Source organism: Oncorhynchus mykiss, chromosome 17 (genome assembly GCF_013265735.2).
Source record: "Oncorhynchus mykiss isolate Arlee chromosome 17, USDA_OmykA_1.1, whole genome shotgun sequence".
Taxonomy (NCBI): Eukaryota; Metazoa; Chordata; class Actinopteri; order Salmoniformes; family Salmonidae; genus Oncorhynchus; species Oncorhynchus mykiss.
In genome coordinates, this window is record NC_048581.1 from 57,644,710 (window position 1) to 57,666,303 (window position 21,594).

At 42.8% G+C, this 21,594-nt stretch overlaps 1 protein-coding gene across 2 annotated transcripts; it reads left to right on the plus strand.

The window, feature by feature from the left end:
- Positions 1–11,239: 11,239 nt before the first annotated feature.
- On the plus strand, positions 11,240–20,859 carry LOC110494197 (protein QNR-71-like). 2 transcript variants are annotated; one of them, XM_021569032.2, is made up of 12 exons: positions 11,240–11,401; positions 14,968–15,063; positions 15,162–15,308; positions 15,449–15,595; positions 15,851–16,012; positions 16,193–16,498; positions 16,640–17,470; positions 18,880–19,059; positions 19,175–19,277; positions 19,396–19,601; positions 19,732–19,822; positions 20,056–20,859. In XM_021569032.2, the coding sequence occupies exons 1-12, from the start codon at positions 11,344–11,346 to the stop codon at positions 20,207–20,209; spliced, it is 2,481 nt and encodes an 826-aa protein (XP_021424707.2). In that variant the 5' UTR covers positions 11,240–11,343; the 3' UTR covers positions 20,210–20,859. The 2 variants fall into 2 exon arrangements, with proteins under 2 accessions (XP_021424707.2, XP_021424708.2); XM_021569033.2 differs by lacking the exon at positions 15,449–15,595.
- Positions 20,860–21,594: the final 735 nt, after the last annotated feature.

Here is a 21,594-nt window from a genome sequence, read left to right on the forward strand (position 1 = left end):
ACAAGCTTTTCGCTACACTCGCATTAACATCTGCTAACCATGTGTATGTGACCAATACAATTTGATTTGAGTACATTCAGTATTTTTCTGAATAAAAAAAATACATATATATTCATTCAACCTTTAAAACTTTTGATAATACTGTACCGAAACAATGGGAGTAGCACGAAGTTGAGAGACGTGATTTGGGGGTCCAGACCAGACACATTACCACTGTTCCTAGAAAGCTAGGTTTAATTTTTTTTTTTTTTTACCTTTATTTAACTAGGCAAGTCAGTTAAGAACAAATTCTTATTTTCAATGACGGCCTAGGAACAGTGGGTTAACTGCCGGTTCAGGGGCAGAACGACAGATTTGTACCTTGTCAGCTCGGGGATTTGAACTTGCAACCTTGCTAGTCCAACGCTCTAACCACTAGGCTACCTTGCCGCCCCGGGTAATTGTTCTTGTCAATCAAAGGTCATCACAATACTATGTTTTCCCACACGAATCGTCACACTGGTCAAAGTTGTGGTGTTTTTAACCATTAAGACCTTTATTTCTATCTCATTAGTTCAATAATGATAATTATAATTAGTCTGTTTGACTGAATCGTTCTGGAATGCGGAAGCGTTAAAAAGCAAGCACAAGTGTTTCCCAGCGTATGTGGATTGCTTCGAGCATAGATCATTTTACTTGGTATGAGGCCTATGGCACTAAAAGGAGAATATGGGGAAAGAGGGGAGTAAAAGGATGCTATTGATTTGCCATCCCCACATGCTGATCTTGTGATTCCCATGTACGCACAGCTGTAAGGTCGAACGTCAGGGCAGGCATGATTGCAGCTAAGCCAATTCTTCCAGGCATCCCTATAAGGAACAGACATTACATATAGTACATTAAATTACATTTGTTCGAAATCTGTCAGAATAGAATAGATGGTGCTCATATTTGAAAAGTGATATTAATGAAAAAAGTGAAGTGAAGTTAGAGTGACGTTAGAGCATATGGTTGAGTCATGGAATCTGGCCGAAAATTGTCTTTAAAACAAGTGTAGGGCAAATCATCAAAGGAACAAGACTCAACTTATGCATGGCAATTGCAATATTAGAACAAACACATTATGCAAAAAGTAAGAGATTAAACTTGAAAGGGTCAAATTAGTAATTAAAGAGTACAAAAGAAATTGAAAAGTCTGTTTCTTTACGGCCCTTCCTGGGAGGGGGGAGTAACGAACGCCAATACATAACTATGACTTCATATCAAGGGTGCGTCCCAATAATCGGTCCTTCTTTCTGAAGTGTACAGTTGTTCACTACTTCCCACACATTTAATAGCATTGGATTGGTGTAGGCATTGGGTATAGAGAGTTTCCATATACCAGTTATTTCCCTTCAAATTCATGAAGTGTACACTTCGGTAGAAATGAGAGATTATTGGGACACACACCTTGATTCAATTCTCAACTTCCTATAGTGACCGTTGACCTTTGCAACTCCATAAGACAACATTAGCAAAGAACTTCCTGCCTGTTCACAGGCTATAGGGCAATACAATGGTAAAAGATTCAGGTTTTTCACTTATAATGTATGTCAAACAAAAACCATTGCTTTCAAAGTTTGACAAACCATACAACCCCATGCACAATAACTACTTTTAACAATTTACACAGAACATTTGACAAAAAAACACATTTACTGGAAGAACTGTGCAGATGCAAAATCTGGTAACAGAATTTCGGTAAATCTGACCACATTTTCCAAAAACGTTGTTAAATATCTGTTCTGAATTAAGATTCAATGATGGCTGCAGAAAGAATGGGGTGTCAGCTGTGACATGACACTTGAATTTGAAAAGATTGCTTTTGGTTATTGAACTACAGTAAGTGAAGTGGATTTACACCCTATAACAGAATTGCGGTAACATAATTTCATCATGGGTCCCTGATCTTCACTACACAGAAATGCATAATTATGGATATGGATGTCATTCTCCTCATGGTGATGTACCCTAAATAGGCACACAAAGGTAGAAATATGCAATATCTCTTTTGCATATTTATGTATTATTCTACACACTGCCTATTATTTTAATGAGTTCCAAATTAGACAATTTGGTCCAGACCAAATCTGAACCGAATCCAGGGCAGAATCAAATGAATCAAATCCAGGGCAGATTGACCAAATTTCAACTACTTTTCAACGTCCATGGAAGTCTGGTGTCGGTTGGTGCTCAGTGGGTGAGGATTCTGGTTAGAGTAAAGGGAAAGAGCGGGGGCTCATGGTAAGGTGTCAGCAAGTACCAGGAGATGTGACATTAATTGGAGAGACAGAGAAGAGAGTGGGCGTATTTTCCTGACTTCACACCTTTTGCTTCAACCACCAAACGACAGAAAAAGACAAACAGTATCAGCTGAACATAACAGTATTCCAGTGGAAGTGAGGACTGTAGCAGGTGACCCAACTGTGGTTTGTGACTACTATAATTTCCCATTGTAGCCAATTCAACTGCAGACATTTCGTGACTGATTTGTTTTTTGGGGGGGGATTCTGTTACCGATTTCTTTCTCATTCATCATTAATGATTCATTCAGGATTATCTGTAATCATGACAGCATACACATTAATATAGAAGTGTTTAGAAACATTCTATTCTTATTTACAATAATAGTGACTCCAAAATGGCACATTATTTAGCATTCATTTATATTGAGCACAAAATACTCTGAAACACAACCAAAACAAACAGCAAGTGCCTCCAACACGTTTGTAGAGTCTTAAGCTTGATGTAATCAAGAAACCATGGATAGATAGCAGCATTCGCCCTAAACTGAAAGCGTGAACAACTGCACTTAACCACGGCAAGGTGACTGGGAATACAAACAGTGTAGTTATTCCCTCTGTAAGGCAATCAGAGTAAACGTCAGTAAAGAGACAAATTGGAGTCAAAATTCAATGTCTCAGACACGAGACGTATGTGGCAGGGTCTACAGACGATCACGGATAAAAAAGGGGAAACCAGCCACGTCGCGGACACCGAAGTCTTGCTCCCGGACAAGTTAAACACCTTCTTCGCCCATTTTGAGGATAACACAGTGCCATTGACATGGTCTGCTCTCAAGGAATGTGGGCTCTCGTTCTCCGTGGCCGACGTGAGTAAGACATTTAAGCGTGTTAACCCTCGCAAGGCTGCTGGCCCAGACGTTATTCCTAGTCGCGTCCTCAGAGCATGCACAGACCAGATGGCTGGAGTGTTTACGAACATATTCGATCTCTCCCTATCCCAGTCGGATATCCCCACTTGCTTTAAGATGTCCACCATTGTTCCCATACCCAAAAAAGCAAAGGTAACTGATTTAAATGAATATCGCCCGGGAGCACTCACTTCTGTCATGTGAAGTGCTTTGAGAGGCTAGTTAAGGATCCTATCAACTCCACCTTACCTGACACCCTAGACCCACTTCAATTTGCATTGCACACTGCCCTATCCCAACTGGACAAAATAAATACCCATGTAAGAATGCTGTTCATTGACTATAGTTCAGCCTTCAACACCCTCCAAGCTCATCATCTAGCTTGGGGCCTTGGTTCTGAACCCCACCCTGTGCAACTGGGTCCTGGACTTCCTGACGGGCCTCCCCCAGGTGGTGAAGGTAGAAAACACCTCCACTTCATTGATCCTCAACACAGGGGCCCCACAAGGGTGCGTGTTCAGCCCCCTCCTGTACTCCCTGTTCACCCGTGACCCAGTGGCCACATACGTCTCCAACTCAATCATCAAGTTTGCAGATGACACAACCATAGTAGGCCTGATTACCAACATTGATGAGACAGCCTACAAGGAGGAGGTGAGGGCTCTGGCGGAGTGGTGCCAGGAAAACAACCTCTCCCTCAACGTCAACAAAACGAAGGAGCTGATCGTGGATTTCAGGAAAAAGCAGAGGGCGCACGCCCCTATCCACATTGACGGGACCGCAGTGGAGAAGGTGGAAACCTTCAAGTTCATCGGTGTACACATCACTGACAATCTGAAATGGTCCACCCACACAGACAGTGTGGTGAAGAAGGTGCAACAGTGCCAAAACCCTCACAAACTTGTACAGATGCACAGTTGAGAGAATCCTATCGGGCTGTATCTCTGCCTGCCAACATATCACTACAGCACCCGATGTCACAGGAATGCCAAAAAGATCATCAAGGACATCAACCACCAAAGCCACTGCCTTTTCACCCCGCTATTATCCAGAAGGCGAGGTCAGTACAGGTGCATCAAAGCTGGGACTGAGAGACTGAAAAACAGCTTCTATCTCAAGGCCATCAGACTGTTAAATAGCCATCACTAGCCGGCTACCCCCTGGTTACTCAAACCTGCACCTTTAGAGACTACTGCCCTATATACAGCGCCTTGCGAAAGTATTCAGCCCCCTTGAACTTTGCAACCTTTTGCCACATTTCAGGCTTCAAACATAAAGATATAAATAGATAAATAAATATAATAAATATAATAATAATAATAAATATAAAGATCTTTTTTTGTGAAGAATCAACAACAAGTGGGACACAATCATGAAGTGGAACGACATTTATTGGATATTTCAAACTTTTTTAACAAATCAAAAACTGAAAAATTGGGCATGCAAAATTATTCAGCCCCTTTACTTTCAGTGCAGCAAACTCTCTCCAGAAGTTCAGTGAGGATCTCTGAATGATCCAATGTTGACCTAAATGACTAATGATGATAAATACAATCCACCTGTGTGTAATCAAGTCTCCGTATAAATGCACCTGCACTGTGATAGTCTCAGAGGTCCGTTAAAAGCGCAGAGAGCATCATGAAGAACAAGGAACACAAAAGGCAGGTCCGAGATACTGTTGTGAAGAAGTTTAAAGCTGGATTTGGATACAAAAAGATTTCCCAAGCTTTAAACATCCCAAGGAGCACTGTGCAAGCGATAATATTGAAATGGAAGGAGTATCAGACCACTGCAAATCTACCAAGACCTGGCCGTCCCTCTAAACTTTCAGCTCATACAAAGAAGAAGACTGATCAGAGATGCAGCCAAGAGGCCCATGATCACTCTGGATGAACAACAATCAGTCGTATATTACACAAATCTGGCCTTTATGGAAGAGTGGCAAGAAGAAAGCCATTTCTTAAAGATATCCATAAAAAGTGTTGTTTAAAGTTTGCCACAAGCCACCTGGGAGACACACCAAACATGTGGAAGAAGGTGCTCTGGTCAGATGAAACCAAAATTGAACTTTTTGGCAACAATGCAAAACGTTATGTTTGGCGTAAAAGCAACACAGCTGAACACACCATCCCCACTGTCAAACATGGTGGTGGCAGCATCATTGTTTGGGCCTGCTTTTCTTCAGCAGGGACAGGGAAGATGGTTAAAATTGATGGGAAGATGGATGGAGCCAAATACAGGACCATTCTGGAAGAAAACCTGATGGAGTCTGCAAAAGACCTGAGACTGGGACGGAGATTTGTCTTCCAACAAGACAATGATCCAAAACATAAATCAAAATCTACAATGGAATGGTTCAAAAAGAAACATATCCAGGTGTTAGAATGGCCAAGTCAAAGTCCAGACCTGAATCCAATCGAGAATCTGTGGAAAGAACTGAAAACTGCTGTTCACAAATGCTCTCCATCCAACCTCACTGAGCTCGAGCTGTTTTGCAAGGAGGAATGGGAAAAAATTTCAGTCTCTCGATGTGCAAAACTGATAGAGACATACCCCAAGCGACTTACAGCTGTAATCGCAGCAAAAGGTGGCGCTACAAAGTATTAACTTAAGGGGGCTGAAAAATTTTGCACGCCCAAGTTTTCAGTTTTTGATTTGTTCAAAAAGTTTGAAATATCCAATAAATGTCGTTCCACTTCATGATTGTGTCCCACTTGTTGTTGATTCTTCACAAAAAAATACAGTTTTATATCTTTATGTTTGAAGCCTGAAATGTGGCAAAAGGTCGCAAAGTTCAAGGGGGCCGAATACTTTCGCAAGGCACTGTATGTGTGTGTGTGTGTGTATATAGGGCAGCAGTCTCTAAGGTCCAGGGTAGAATACCGGGTGGTAGCCGGCTAGTGACAGTGTCTAAAGTGCAAGGCAGGGTACCGAGCGGATGCCAGCTAGTGATGATTGTTTAACAGTCGGAAGGCTTGGAGATAGAAGATGCTTTTCACTCTCTCTGTCCCAGCTTTGATACTACCTGTACTGTCTTTGCCTGCTAGATTGTAGCAGGGTGAACAGGCTGTGGCTCGGGTGGCTTTGGTCCTTGATTATATTCTTGGCCTTCCTGTAACACTGGGTGCTGTAGATGTCCTGGAGGGCAGGCAGTGTGCACCCAGTAATGTGTTAGGCTGACCACACCACCCTCCGGAGAGCCCTGTAGTTGCTGTACCAGGCGGTGATACAGTCCGATAGATTGCTCTTGATGTTGCATCTGTAGAAGTTTGTGAGGGTGTTAGGGGCCAAGCCAAATGTATTCAGCCTCCTGAGCTTGAACATGCTGTTGAACATGCTGAGCTTGAACATTCTGTAACATGCTGTTACTCCTTCTTCACCACAGTGTCTGTGTGGAGGGACCATTTCAGGTCCTCGGTGATGTGCACGCCGAGGAATTTGAAGCTTTTGGCCCTCTACACTGTGGCCCATCGATGTGTATGGGGGCATGCTCTCTCTACTGTCTCCTGTAGTCCACGATCAGCTCCTTCGTTTTGTTGAGGGAGAGGTTCACCAGAGGTCTCACCTCCGGACTGTAGGCTGTCTCAGCGTTGTTGGTAATCAGGCCTGCCACTGTTGTCATCAGCAAATGTGATATTGAGTTGGAGACGTGCATAGCCATGCAATCATGGATGTACAGGAGAGGGCTGAGAACACACTCCTGTGGGGGCCACGTGTTGAGAATTAGTGTGGCAGAGGTGTTGTTGCTTACCTTCACCACCTGGGGTTGGCCCGTCAGGAAGTCAAGGACCCAGTTGCACATGGAGGGTTTCAGACCCACGACCCTGAGCGTTGTGATGAGCTTGGAGGGCACTATGGTGTTGAAGGCTGAGCTGTAGTCAATGAACAGCATTCTCACATAGGTATTCATCTTGTCCAGGTGGGATAGGGCAGTTTGCAGTGCAATGGCGATTGCGTTGTCCGTGGATCTGTTGCAACCGTATGCAAATTGTAGTGTGTCGTAAGTTGTAGGTGATATTTCCCTTAACTAGCCTCTCAGCACTTCTTGATGACAGAAGTGAGTGCTAGGGGGCGATAGGCATTTAGTTCAGTTACCTTCACTTTCTTGGATACAGGAACAATGGTGGATATCTTGAAGCAAGTGGGGACAACTGACTGGGATAGGGAGAGATTGAATATGTCCATAAACACTCCAGCCAGCTGGTCTGCACATGCTCTTAGGATGTGGCATGGGATGCCGTCTGGCCCGGGAGCCTTGCAAGCCAGAGGGTTATCACACTTGAATGTCTTACTCACTTCAGCCACAGAGATTGGGAGCATTACAGTCCTCGTGAGCGGTGATGGCCTACCTCGGCATCTCTGTGTTTTCCTCAAAGTGGGCGAAGAAGGTGTTTTGCTTGTCCGGGAGTGAGGCATCGGTGTACGTGACGTGGCTGGCTGGCTTTCCCTTTATAATCCATGATTGTCTGGAGTCCCTGCCACATGCGTCTTATGTCTGAGCTTATGTCTGAATTGCGACTCCACTTTGTCCCTGTACTGTCGTTTTGCCTCTTTGATTGGCTTACGGAGGTCATAACTGATCTGTTTGTATATGTCCATGTTCCCAGTCACCTTGGTGTGATTAAATGTGGTAGTTTGCGCATTCAGTTTTGCGTGAATGATGCCATCTATCCACGTTTTTTTATTTGGGTGAGTTCTAATCGTTACAGTAAGAACAACATCCTCTATGCACTTCTTTACGAAACCAGTTAGTGTGTACGTCAATATTGTTCCAGAGGCAACCGAGAACATTTCCCAGTCCGCGTGATCAAAACAAAGCATACATTCCGATTGGTCAGAACAACATTGAACAGTCTTTACCATGGTTGCTTCCTGTTTAAGTTTCTGCCTATGGGAGCAGGATGGAGGTGTGATCTGATTTGCCAAAAGGGGGGCGGGAGAGGGCCTTGTAGCCATCCCGGAATGGAGAGTTACAATGGTCAAGCGTGTTCTCTCTACGTGTAGCACAGGAGATGTGTTGGTAGAATTTAGAGAGCGTTTTCCTCAGATTTCCTTTTTAAAATTCCCCAGCTACAATAAATGCGGCCTCAGGATATGCGGTTTCCAGTTTGTGCAAAGTCCAGTGTAGTTCCTTTAGAGCTGTCACAGTGTCTGCTTGACGGCAATGTACATGGCAGTGATAATAACCAAAGACAATTATCTCAGGAGGTAATGCTGTCTGCATTTGATGGTGAGGTATTCCAAATCGGGAGAGAAAAAGGACTTGAGTTCCTGTACGTTACTACATTCACACCATGAGTTGTTAATCATGAGACATACCCCTCAAGCCTTGTTTTTCCCGGAGAGTTCTTTCTTTCTGTGCGCACGATGTATGATGAACCCCACTGGCTGTATGCACGGGGACAATATATCTGCAGAGAATCATGATTTTGTTCAACAGAGTTTGTTACAGTCCCTTTTGTCTACTTTAAAATAATCGGAATTGATGGATGGTTTGCTCGCCGCCCGAGCCTGATTAGAACGTTACCTCTCCTCCCTCTCTGATTGTGGACAATAGGAGATATTATAGTGTGCAGTAATATTTGACGTGTATATGATATTATAGATACCTCACATGTGACTCGTAATAAGACTAAGCAATTTGCGTATTAAAATGTTTATCTGACTACATAAAGATAATTAAAATATACACTCATGTGTTAGGCAATAAGTTGACGTTGACTAGCAAGAACTGGTCTGAGAATTGTCTATATCAAAGGCAGATATTTAATGAACATTGTACAATGAATGGATTTACATACAAGGCATAAAGCTTATGTTACAAGTATTAAAAAGCATTACAAAGCATACTTCTAGGTATTTACAGTACCAGTCAAAAGTTTGGACACACCTACTCATTCAAGGCTTTTTCTTTATTTTTACTATTTTCTACATTGTAAAATAATAGTGACATCAAAACTATGAAATAACACATAAAGAATCATGTAGCAACTGTTCACCCAGCTACCATCTAGCAGACGGAGACAGTACAGATGTATCAAAGCCGGGACCGAGAAACTGTTTTACCCACTTTATATGTATATACTGTATTCTAGCCATGGCTCATCCTCATGGATTATGTATGTATTGTATTGCTAGATGTTACTGCACTGTTGGAGCTAGAAACATAAGCATTTTGCTCCACCTGCAATAACATCTGGTAGGTTAAGAGTGTTGGGACAGTAATCAAAAGGTCACTGGTTCCGAATCCCCAAGCCTAATGGGGGAAAAATCTGTGGACGTGCCCTTGAGCAAGGCACTTAACCCAATTGCTCCTGTAAGTTGTTCTGGATAAGAGCGTCTGCTAAATTACCAAAATGTAAAATCGGCAAATCTATGTTTATTTTTTTCATTTCACCTTTATTTAACCAGGTAGGCAAGTTGAGAACAAGTTCTCATTTACAACTGCGACCTGGCCAAGATAAAGCAAAGGAGTTCGACACATATAACAACACAGAGTTACACATGGAGTAAAACAAACATACAGTCAATAATACAGTAGAAAAATACATCTATAATGTGAGCAAATGAGGTGAGATAAGGGAGGTAAATGCAATAAATAGGCCATGGTGGCGAAGTAAATACAATATAGCAATTAAAACACTGGAATGGTAGATTTGATTGTAGATGAGTGTGCAAAGTAGAAATACTGGGGTGCAAAGGAGCAAAATAAATACAGTAGGGGAAGAGGTAGTTGTTTGGGCTATTTGTAGATTGGCTATGTACAGGTGCAGTGATCTGTGAGCTGCTCTGACAGCTGGTGCTTAAAGCTAGTGAGGGAGATAAGTGTTTCCAGTTTCAGAGATTTTTGTAGTTCGTTCCAGTCATTATCAGCAGAGAACTGGAAGGAGAGGCGGCCAAAGGAGGAATTGGCTTTGGGGGTGACAAGTGAGATATACCTGCTGGAACACGTGCTACGGGTGTGTGCTGCTATGGTGACCAGCGAGCAGAGATAAGGCGGGACTTTACCTAGCAGGGTCTTGTAGATGACCTGGAGCCAGTGGGTTTGGCGACGAGTATGAAGCGAGGGCCAGCCAATGATAGCGTACAGGTCGCAGTGGTGGGTAGTATATGGGGCTTTGGTGACAAAACGGATTGCACTGTGATAGACTGCATCCAATTTGTTGAGTAGGGTGTTGGAGGCTATTTTGTAAATGACATCACCGAAGTCGAGGATCGGTAAGACGGTTAGTTTTACGAGGGTATGTTTGGCAGCATGAGTGAAGGATGCCTTGTTGCGAAATAGGAAACCAATTCTAGATTTAACTTTGGATTGGAGATGTTTTATGTGAGTCTGGAAGGAGAGTTTACAGTCTAACCAGACACCTAGGTATTTGTAGTTGTCCACATATTCTGTCAGAACCGTCCAGAGTAGTAATGCTGGACGGGCAGGCAGGTGCAGGTAGCAATCGGTTGAAGAGCATGCATTTAGTTTTACTTGTATTTAAGAGCAGTTGGAGGCCACGGAAGGAGAGTTATATGGCATTGAAGCTCGTCTGGAGGGTTGTTAACACAGTGTCCAAAGGGCCAGAAGTATACAGAATGTATACGTAGTATATGTAGACGACCAATAAACTTTGATTTATTGCGTTTTTCTACCACAACCACTAAGCCATTAATTCCATAAGGTTCCCACTGTCTTGTGAAAATGGGAGAAGTATCACTCTTTACTTGTTGGAGAACATTGTATGTTCGAAATCGGATAATTTCCTACATTTTTCAAAAGAAATGAAAGAGTTTTATGTCTCATCTTTCTTTCAAGCACCAGTGCAAAGATAGCATTTAAAAAAAAAAAACATTCTGACATGTAGAAATATTTTTGGGGGATTGATGGTAACACTACATTAAGGTTAATCCTTTTAGCTACTGTAATTATCCAATAAAACATTTGAAAACATAATAGCATTGCTAACAAAGTGTGTCTCTTCACACTGTTGATTATAGTGGGAGGGGCTGGGTTGTAGCCTCCCTAAAATCAGATGCGAGAGGCAAGTTTATGGTAATTAAGGGTCCAAGACTCTTTTATAGGGAATCAGAATCCTACCACAAGTCTCTCTGGGTGTGTTGTTGGGTTTTTAAGACTAGGATAAGGGTAAGGAACTGGGCAGAGAAAGGACACACAACCACGCACAATGAGGACTTTATTGGCGGTACTGGTGTTGGCTATCTCATCAGCAGCTTTAGAAGCAAGTGAGTATATATTACTTTCTAAATTACTATTTGATTAAACACTGGTTGCTCCATCCAGTCTTTCTTGCGTTATGTGCAGTGTTGGACGGGAGATGGGGCTGAGGTAGAATGAAATGAAATAATGGAAATATTCTCACTGAGTATTGCTAAGTACTCACTGAGCAATGACATTTGTGCAAACAATCCCTTTTAGTAGTGAAATGTTTGTTCTATATTTCCCTTTGTATTTTGCATTGCCATTGAAAAGGATGAATAATAATCTATTCATTACTGCCTCCTCAATACACTACATATATACTCAATAAATATCTGTATATGGTAAAACGTTTCAATACTTGGTGAATATACAGGACCACCAATGTCTGAAATTACAACATTTTCAAAGAGTATAGTATACCGGTATAATCTTCTAAATAACACCATTTTGTGCAGTTCAACTTTAAAGTGTGGAGAATTGAATTAAGAAGATCCTGAGTAAATTCATGTTAAGCTTTGACATGAGCTCATCATGCAATTCATTTTGGAAGTACATTTAAGGAATAATTCTGTAGACCAAAAAAAAATGTTTTTGGCGTGCCTTGTCTACATTAATCTCACATTAGCAAGAATTCCACCACTGTGTAATATACAGTAGGATAGCATGTCTATTAACTACTCACAGATTACATGCTTGTAATCAAGAATAGCGCAATCACATGCCAAGTTGATCTCCAAACCCTAAAACTCTTCTGTGCATCCTGTAGTTTCAATAGTAAGGTGAACATTTTCTCAGCTCTCATCAATAGAACAGAATAACTATATTTTTTCCCCTGAGGAAACATTAGTACTAAAGTTGTTGTTTCACTATCAATCATGAGGTTCAACGTGTTATCTACCAATGTGTTGCATTTAATGGATATCCAAACCAAACCACAAGCTGTAATTCACTTGGTAGGAGATATCGGTCTTTTCATTGGCAATCAGTTTGAAGTGTGACTATGTGATGAATGACTGCACATGATAACGATATTATGGCTTGTCATTATGAGTGAGTTATTTTAGAGGATGCATTCCTGGGATTTTATGATAGTACTGTATATGCCAAGGGGAATACAAGGGGCTCATAATAACAGAAGATAATGTAGTTGTTGCGGTTTCCTAAATCCTGAATTTGCACCTTATGATACATAATCACGATTTCAGTCATATATCACACACTCGCGCGTGCGCACACACTCGTATGTGTGACGTGCACACACAAACACACACACACAGTGGTAGCAGAGTGAGCCCGCCCTGGTGTCTGAACTCCACAGAGGCTCTCCTCCTTCCAGCATTTGGGATTACGGCTGCCTGTGCTCAATTGACAGTCACATGAAAGGGATTGACGGGGATTGCAGGGGCGGTGTGACTCGCCTGGAACCTCCACCTCGCTCTCCCCCTTCCACAACCATCAAAGAAATACCTGAACTACCCACCACCGCTATCTTCCCCCTCAAATAACTATATTTGATGCTTCTTTAAGTAAAATGTTCGAAAATGTCTTTGCCCACACCTCATCTTGTGCCCATTTGCCAAGCTGTAACATCATGATGATAACTTTTCCTCTACCCAGGGTAGGCAACAGGGCAGCGAACACTTCACCATATAATACGGTCAAAAAAAATGGAATAGCTATGGTTGTACTTTCAGGAAGGAGTGGTCAGATCCTGTAGGTTTGAAGAAGTAGAAATTGTGTCAACATGTTCAATAAGCATTTGAGCCATGGTTATACACATTCCAGGTCTGAGTAGTAGATCTTTGTATGACATTCACTCAAAGGACATTGTAAAAGTAAATGCTAATTAATTAGCCCGGTAGGTAGAGAGTTCTGGGTGCCAGGATCCTGTTCCTGACTAATGTCTAGACAATAGCAATGTTTTGATAAAATACCATTTTCAACCTCAGATTTACATCTAGATTTAATTGTGCAGTGGTCAATTGGCAACTGGCCAAGTGGTCTTACAAACAGATTTACATTTAGGGTTTTTGCTGTTGCCTAATGGGAATACCTCACCATAACCACTGCCACTGGTGATGTTACATAACTGATTAAACCTCAATAATATGATAAACATGAATGTAGTAGTTCACTACAGTACCAGTCGAAAGTTTGGACACACCTACTCATTCAAGGGTTTTCTTTATTTCTGCTATTTTCTACATTGTAGAATAATAGTGAAGACATCAAAACTATAAAATAGCACATATGGAATCATGTAGTAACCAAAAAAGTGTTAAGCGAATCAAAATATATTTGAGATTCTTCAAAGTAGCCTTGTTGACAGCTTTGCACACTCTTGGCATTCTCTCACCCCGCTTCATGAGGTAGTGCCTTAACAAGTGTGCCTTGATTAATTAGTGGAATTTCTTTCCTTAATGCATTTGAGCCAATCAGTTGTGTTGTGACAAGGTAAGGTTGGTATGCAGAAGATAGCCCTATTTGGTAAAAGACCCAAGTCCATATTATGGCAAGAACAGCTCAAATAAGCAAAGAGAAATGACAGTCCATCATTACTTTAAGACACGTTTTTTCAAGTGCAGTCGCAAAAACCATCAAGCACTATGATGAAACTGGCTCTCATTAGGACCGCCACAGGAAATGAAGACCCAGAGTTACCTCTGCTCCAGAAGATAAGTTCATTAGCGTTACCAGCCTCAGAAATTGCAGCCCAAATAAATGCTTCACAGAGTTCAAGTAACAGACACATCTCAACATCAACTGTTCAGAGGAGACTGCGTGAATCAGGCCTTCGTGGTCGAATTGCTGCAAAGAAACCACTACTAACCACTACCAATAAAAAGAAGAGACTTGCTTGGGCCAAGAAACACGAGCAATGATGAGTCCAAATTTGAGATTTTTGGTTCCAACCGCCATGTCTTTGTGAGATGCAGAGTAGGTGAATGGATGATCTCCGCATGTGTAGTTCCCACCGTGAAGCACAGAGGAGGAGGTGTGATGTTGTGGGGCGCTTTGCTGGTGACACTGTCTGTGGACAATGACCCAAAACACACCAGCGGGCTGTGTAAGGGATATTTTACCAAGGAGAGTGATGGAGTGCTGCATCAGATGACCTGGCCTCCACAATCACCCGACCTTAACCCAATTGAGATGGTTTGGGATGAGTTGGACTGCAGAGTGAAGGAAAAGCAGCCAACAAGTGCTCAGTATATGTGGGAACTCCTTCAAGACTGTTGGAAAAGCATTCCTCATGAAGCTGGTTGAGAGAATGCCAAGAGTGTGCAAAGCTGTCATCAAGGCAAAGGGCGGCTACTTTGAGGAATATCAAATATAAAATATATTTTGATTTATGTAACACTTTTTTGGTTACTACATGATTCCATGTGTGTTATTTCATAGTTTTGATGTCTTCACTATTATTCTACAATGTAGAAAATAGTCCTAATAAAGAAAAACCTTTGAACGAGTAGGTGTGTCCAAACTTTTGACTGGTACTGTATGTCAAAGTGTGATCAACAAAAACATTGTTTCAATTAGGAGAACGAGAGAAAAAGTACCCTAAAACTTCAACCCTTTCTTTTTTCAGAGCCTAAAACACGTTTCACACGCTACCGCTCATGGAACTCACAAATGTATCCAGTGTGGAAAGATGGGGACTCCCGATACAGAGACTGTTGGACAGGTGTGTTCTCACTTTACTGCACGTTTTTATAGACCAATCAACTTCTATCGAAACGTTTACCTCTTTCTATTGATGTATTTATCACTCTCTGTCACCAGGTGGCGAAGTTACATTCGATGTGAAAAACGATGGACCCACCCTGACTGGCTCAAAGGCAACCTTTAACATCAACATTCGCCTTCCGTCAAACCAGACAGTACGTCCTGATGGACAGGTGGTGTGGGTGCGTAACTGCACTGTCAATGGTGAGCTTTCCTTTCAAATTCAACCACTATACCATACCATCGACCCCACAGTTTTTTTTCTTTTCGTATAGGCCTACAATCTTTTTTCTAGTGTTCCTAACCTTTTATGTTAAACTGGGTGTGATCCTCTTCTCCTACAGGAACACAGTACCGTCAGGGCCAGGCTGTGTACCCCGACCAGGTCTCTGGTCATTCAGGAGAGTACAGTGGTGTCTTCCCTGATGGCACCCCCTTCACTGGGACAGCAGACAGGAAACCCCACTACGTGTTTGTGTGGACAACATGGGGTAAAAACAAGCTCTTTCATTTACAGACATTGATGTGAGAAAGTGCCAACAAAATAACCCAATGCATTCTGGTATTGACCAAGCTGTGTGCAGTGTGCGCTGGGAAATCATTCCTTTGATAAGAGGTTTTAGAGGATTAGTAAAGCAGCTGCTGTTCCTCTGAGCTTTGTCAACTCAAGGTTTGATCATCAGGCCATCCAGTTAAATTGTATAACCGTTGCTGTGTTTTCTAACTACTGCTGCTTTGGATTCCAGGACGTTACTGGCAGGTGGCAGGCGGACCCTCCTCTTCTCTCACCATCGGCACAGACAATGTGCCCCTAGGCTCTTACAACATGGAGGTGGTCATCTACCACTGCCGTGGCAAGGACAAGTTCATCCCTCTGGGCTACGCCTCCACAACCTTCTCCATCACAGGTGGGCAGCTGTTTAAGAGGAAACACTTGTCAAATTTAAATGCACAAAGTATTATTTTAATTTAAACAGCAAATCAATCAACCCTAATTTGACTTCAATTGATCATTATAGATCCTTTGAATTTATTCTCACAATCTTTCACAACATTAACTTGACATGTTTTGCCTTGTGCCTCCCCAGACCAGATCCCCTTCACGGTGTCGCTAACCCAAATTAACGATGTGAACCAGGCTGACCAGAGCTTCATCCAGAACCGGGCCGTTGTCTTCAGCATCAGCCTCCATGACCCCAGCCAGTACCTCAGCACCTCAGACGTCACCTTTAACTGGGACTTTGGTGACAACAGCGGCACCCTCATCTCCAAGGAGCGCCAGGTCACACACATGTACCTCACCGCTGGCACCTACAGGCCTCAGGTGGTCCTGATGGCAAGCATCCCCAACGGCTGTGACACGCCTGCAGACCCCACCACTGCTAACCCCACTGGTGAGAGACATCATTTTCTATTTTACAGAGCATGCATTTATCAAAAACAATATTTCCTTTACCAAAGTCAATTCATATTCGGTGCATATAACATGCGTAACAGTTGTAAGTAAAATGTGTTGTTTTTGTGTTTTCAACCAGTATTGGCCAGAGCCCCTGCCATGGTTGTGGTGGTCTCTACCCCAGAGGCAGCTCCAGCTGACATCGCCCTGGATCTACTCGCCTCTGATGTTGCCCCTGCTGAGGGTGCAGATACAGTTGCAGCCAATGACACAGATGCAGTCGAAGCCGATGCCGCAGTCGAACCCGCAGACACAGCCAATGCCGCAGCCGAACCCACTGCCGAAGGCACAGCCTCAGAGGGAGTCGAGGTGGTTGCCACAGTGGCCCCTGCGGCAGAGGATGCCACCGTTGTCCCAGCAGCAGAAGATCCAGCTGTTGTCCCGGCAACAGAGGACAATGCCGCTGTCCCTGCAGTAGAAACCGACGCCACAGCAGAAAACACGGCTGCTCCAGCCGTTGAGAACCCCGCCGCTGTCCTGGCTGTGGAGGGAGCCGCAACTGTCGCTCCAGCAGCTGAAGAGGCAGCTGCTGAAACCTCAGTGGTAGAGGCTACGGCCGCAGATGTGCCCATCATCGACGCTGCTGCTTCAGTAGCTCCAGTTGCAGAGGGAGAGGAGGCTATAGTGGACCTGGTGGCCACAGTCCTCCCAGAGATCCCAGTCGTAGCCTCCGTTGCTGCCACGGCGGAGGAGGCCTTGGTTGCCGATACTGGAGTGGAGGTTGCGGCTGCAACACAGGTGGCTCAGGCTGAGATGGTGGCCCCTGCTGCTAACGTCATTGTTCCTGCCGACACTGAGGCTGCCACTGTGGTGGAGGTGGTGCCAGCTGAACCTGCTCTTGAGACCGAGGCAGCGCTAGAGGCAGAGGTCGTAGAGACTGTGAATGAGGTTGCAGCTGACGACACTGCCGGTGATCACTTACTTAGTTACTTACTCATTATATACAGTGCCTTGCGAAAGTATTCGGCCCCCTTGAACTTTGCGACCTTTTGCCACATTTCAGGCTTCAAACATAAAGATATAAAACTGTATTTTTTGTGAAGAATCAACAACAAGTGGGACACGATCATGAAGTGGAACGACATTTATTGGATATTTCAAACTTTTTTAACAAATCAAAAACTGAGAAATTGGGCGTGCAAAATTATTCAGCCCCCTTAAGTTAATACTTTGTGGTGCCACCTTTTGCTGCGATTACAGCTGTAAGTCGCTTGGGGTATGTCTCTATCAGTTTTGCACATCGAGAGACTGACATTTTTTCCCATTCCTCCTTGCAAAACAGCTCGAGCTCAGTGAGGTTGGATGGAGAGCATTTGTGAACAGCAGTTTTCAGTTCTTTCCACAGATTCTCGATTGGATTCAGGTCTGGACTTTGACTTGGCCATTCTAACACCTGGATATGTTTATTTTTGAACCATTCCATTGTAGATTTTGCTTTATGTTTTGGATCATTGTCTTGTTGGAAGACAAATCTCCGTCCCAGTCTCAGGTCTTTTGCAGACTCCATCAGGTTTTCTTCCAGAATGGTCCTGTATTTGGCTCCATCCATCTTCCCATCAATTTTAACCATCTTCCCTGTCCCTGCTGAAGAAAAGCAGGCCCAAACCATGATGCTGCCACCACCATGTTTGACAGTGGGGATGGTGTGTTCAGGGTGATGAGCTGTGTTGCTTTTACGCCAAACATAACGTTTTGCATTGTTGCCAAAAAGTTCAATTTTGGTTTCATCTGACCAGAGCACCTTCTTCCACATGTTTAAAGCTTGGGAAATCTTTTTGTATCCAAATTCGGCTTTAAACTTCTTCACAACAGTATCTCGGACCTGCCTGGTGTGTTCCTTGTTCTTCATGATGCTCTCTGCACTTTTAACGGACCTCTGAGACTATCACAGTGCAGGTGCATTTATACGGAGACTTGATTACACACAGGTGGATTGTATTTATCATCATTAGTCATTTAGGTCAACATTGGATCATTCAGAGATCCTCACTGAACTTCTGGAGAGAGTTTGCTGCACTTAAAGTAAAGGGGCTGAATAATTTTGCACGCCCAATTTTTCAGTTTTTGATTTGTTAAAAAAGTTTGAAATATCCAATAAATGTCATTCCACTTCATGATTGTGTCCCACTTGTTGTTGATTCTTCACAAAAAAATACAGTTTTATATCTTTATGTTTGAAGCCTGAAATGTGGCAAAAGGTCGCAAAGTTCAAGGGGGCCGAATACTTTCGCAAGGCACTGTATATACACAAAAACACTTAATCAATCATTTGAGTCTTTTCATAATACTGATAACTTACTGTGTCTTTGTTTTCTTCAGCGCCAGCAGCAGTGACTGCTCCAGTGGAGAGTGAGGTAGCAGCAGAGGTTGAGATAGAGTCAGGCACAGAGACACAGGTGGCTCTTGTTGTGGCTAAAAGGCAGGTTCCGGAACTTACAGCAACTGACAACTGTATGATCTACCGCTATGGCTCCTTCTCGACCTCAGTGGATGTCGTCCGTAAGTCCACATATGTCCAGATACTGTTGACGTGTTTACAATACAGTCGCAGCTGAGATGTAAAATGCAGGTGACGGTTGCTGATAATGATCTCACAATCTATCTAATTTCTCAGAGGGTATTGAGAGTGTGGAGATCACCCAGGTGGCCAACGTGGTGTCTCTGGCCACTGAGGTGGTGCAGAATGCTGTGGACCTGACCATCACCTGCCAGGGGAGGTGAGTAGCCAGCCAGCAGTGGAGACAGGACCCAAGGGACCGTGCACATTCTGTTGAAATTAGCATTTTGAACATTGCCATCCCCTGCACTTCATATCTCCACCTTCTCTTTACTTAGCCTGCCCAATGAAGTGTGCACCATTATCTCGGACGCAGACTGCATCACCCCTGTGGAGACCGTTTGTAACAACGTGACACCCTCCCCAGATTGTCAGATGATACTTCGACAGTTTTTCAACGAATCTGGAGTGTTCTGCGTCAATGTGTCCCTGACAAATGATGTTAGTCTGGCTGTGGCCAGTGCTAAAGTCAGTGTGACAGTGGGTGAGTGAAATTTAACGAACAACCGTACATAAAGCTTTATGAATTTCAAAAAAAAAAATTATATTACATTTCACTGATCTGCGGAGTGTACTGTACCATACCTTACTCATACTGTGTGTTGTGGTTGCAGGCTCCAACTCCTCCACAGCAGGCACTGTGGCCGCGGTTCTGGGTGTCTTGGTCCTTGTCTGTGTTGTTGGTGCCATTGCTTTGACCTACAAGTGAGTGAAAGACAGTTCTAACCACCGTAAACGTTGCATGACGCAATGAAAGTCACACAATTCCTGGTTTCTCCAAATTGATACTTGATTCATGATCCACAAAAATTACCCATTGTGGTCCAATAAAAAAAAGATCCCATGTCATCATTATGTGGAGTTTTTTATATAATGCACATCTTTTTTTTTTTTTTTACTCTACAATGAATGTCAGCTAACTTGTGTTTTCCAACCAGGCGGTTTAAGCAGTATCGCCCACTGAGGGAGGACTCCACAGGTGGCAGCATGGGCAGCTCTGGAATCACGTCTGTGCCGATGCTGCTGTGGAATCTTCTGAGCCAACAGACACCAGGAGAAAGAAGCCCACTGCTTCAGGGAAGCGTGGTATGAACACTCAGAACCATCTGCAATGATACAGCCCAAACCCATGCATGTAAATATCACTCAGAAACACACATCCACTCAGCATGCATGTGTACCCATAAAGACACATACTGTACACTTGCAGACTCCGACACACACAGCCACCCTAATGCGGAGACAAACTGCAACAAGAACAAGCAATATAAAGCAGTTGTTTTCTGTATTGTTACACTGAAAGCAAATTTAATCAAAATGATCATGTATTGCTAATGTTTTTCAACATAGAACAAAAAAGAAACCCCCAAAGGCAAAATTAACATTTGTTTCTGGCATTGCATTACTTGTGACAAAATATTATATTTATTTTGACCCACATACTTTTTTATTTAATAAAAAGGAAAACGGATTAAAGTTGTCAAAAATCGAATCATTTATGCTGTACTTTTTGTGTACTTGTTAAGCACTGTTCTTTAGAATGTAATCATAACAATGAATGATTGTCTTTTAAGCTTCCAACATATTCATTTGCTAACTGGTCTAATCTGGTATATTATTTGAGATTAGAATGTACATTTAGGGACATTTTATAAGGGAAATATTTGTTTTTGTAGACTTTATTCATTAGGCTTTGGATAGTATATCAATACACCCAGTCACTACAAAGATATAGGCATCCTTCCTGCCGGAGAGGAAGGAAACTGCTCAGGGATTTCACCATGAGGCCAATGGTGATTTTAAAATAGTTTGAGTTTAATGGTTGTGATATGAGAACTGAGGATGGATCAACAACATTGTAGTTACTATGCAATACTAACCTAAATGACAGAGTGAAAAGAAGGAAGCCTGTACATAATACAAATAAATGTACTTTTTCTCCTTGAATTAGAAGTGTTATGTTGGGGCAAATCCAACACAATACATCACTGAGTACCACTCTTCACTTTTTCAAGCATGGTGGTGGCTGCATCATGTTACTTGTCATCGGCAAGGACTAGGGAGTTTTTTAAATAAAAATAAACAGAAAACAGCTATCAGCACTGGCAAAATCATACAGGAAAATCTGGTTCAGTCTGCTTCCAACAGACGCTGGGAGACAAAGTCACCTTTCAGCAGGACAATAACCTAAAACACAAGGCCAAATCTTCGCTGGAGTTGCTTACCAAGACGACTTAAATCGGCTTGAAAAATCTATTTCAAGAATTGAAAATGGCGGTCTAGCAATGATTAACAATTATCTTGACAAAGCTTGAATATTTTTTTAAAGAATATTGGGCAATATATTGTACAATCCAGGTGTGCAAAGCTCTTAGAGACCTACCCAAAAAGACTCAGATGTAATCACCGCCAAAGGTTGCTTCTGCAAAGTATTGACTCAGGTGTGTGAATACTTATGTAAGTGAGATATTTCTTAA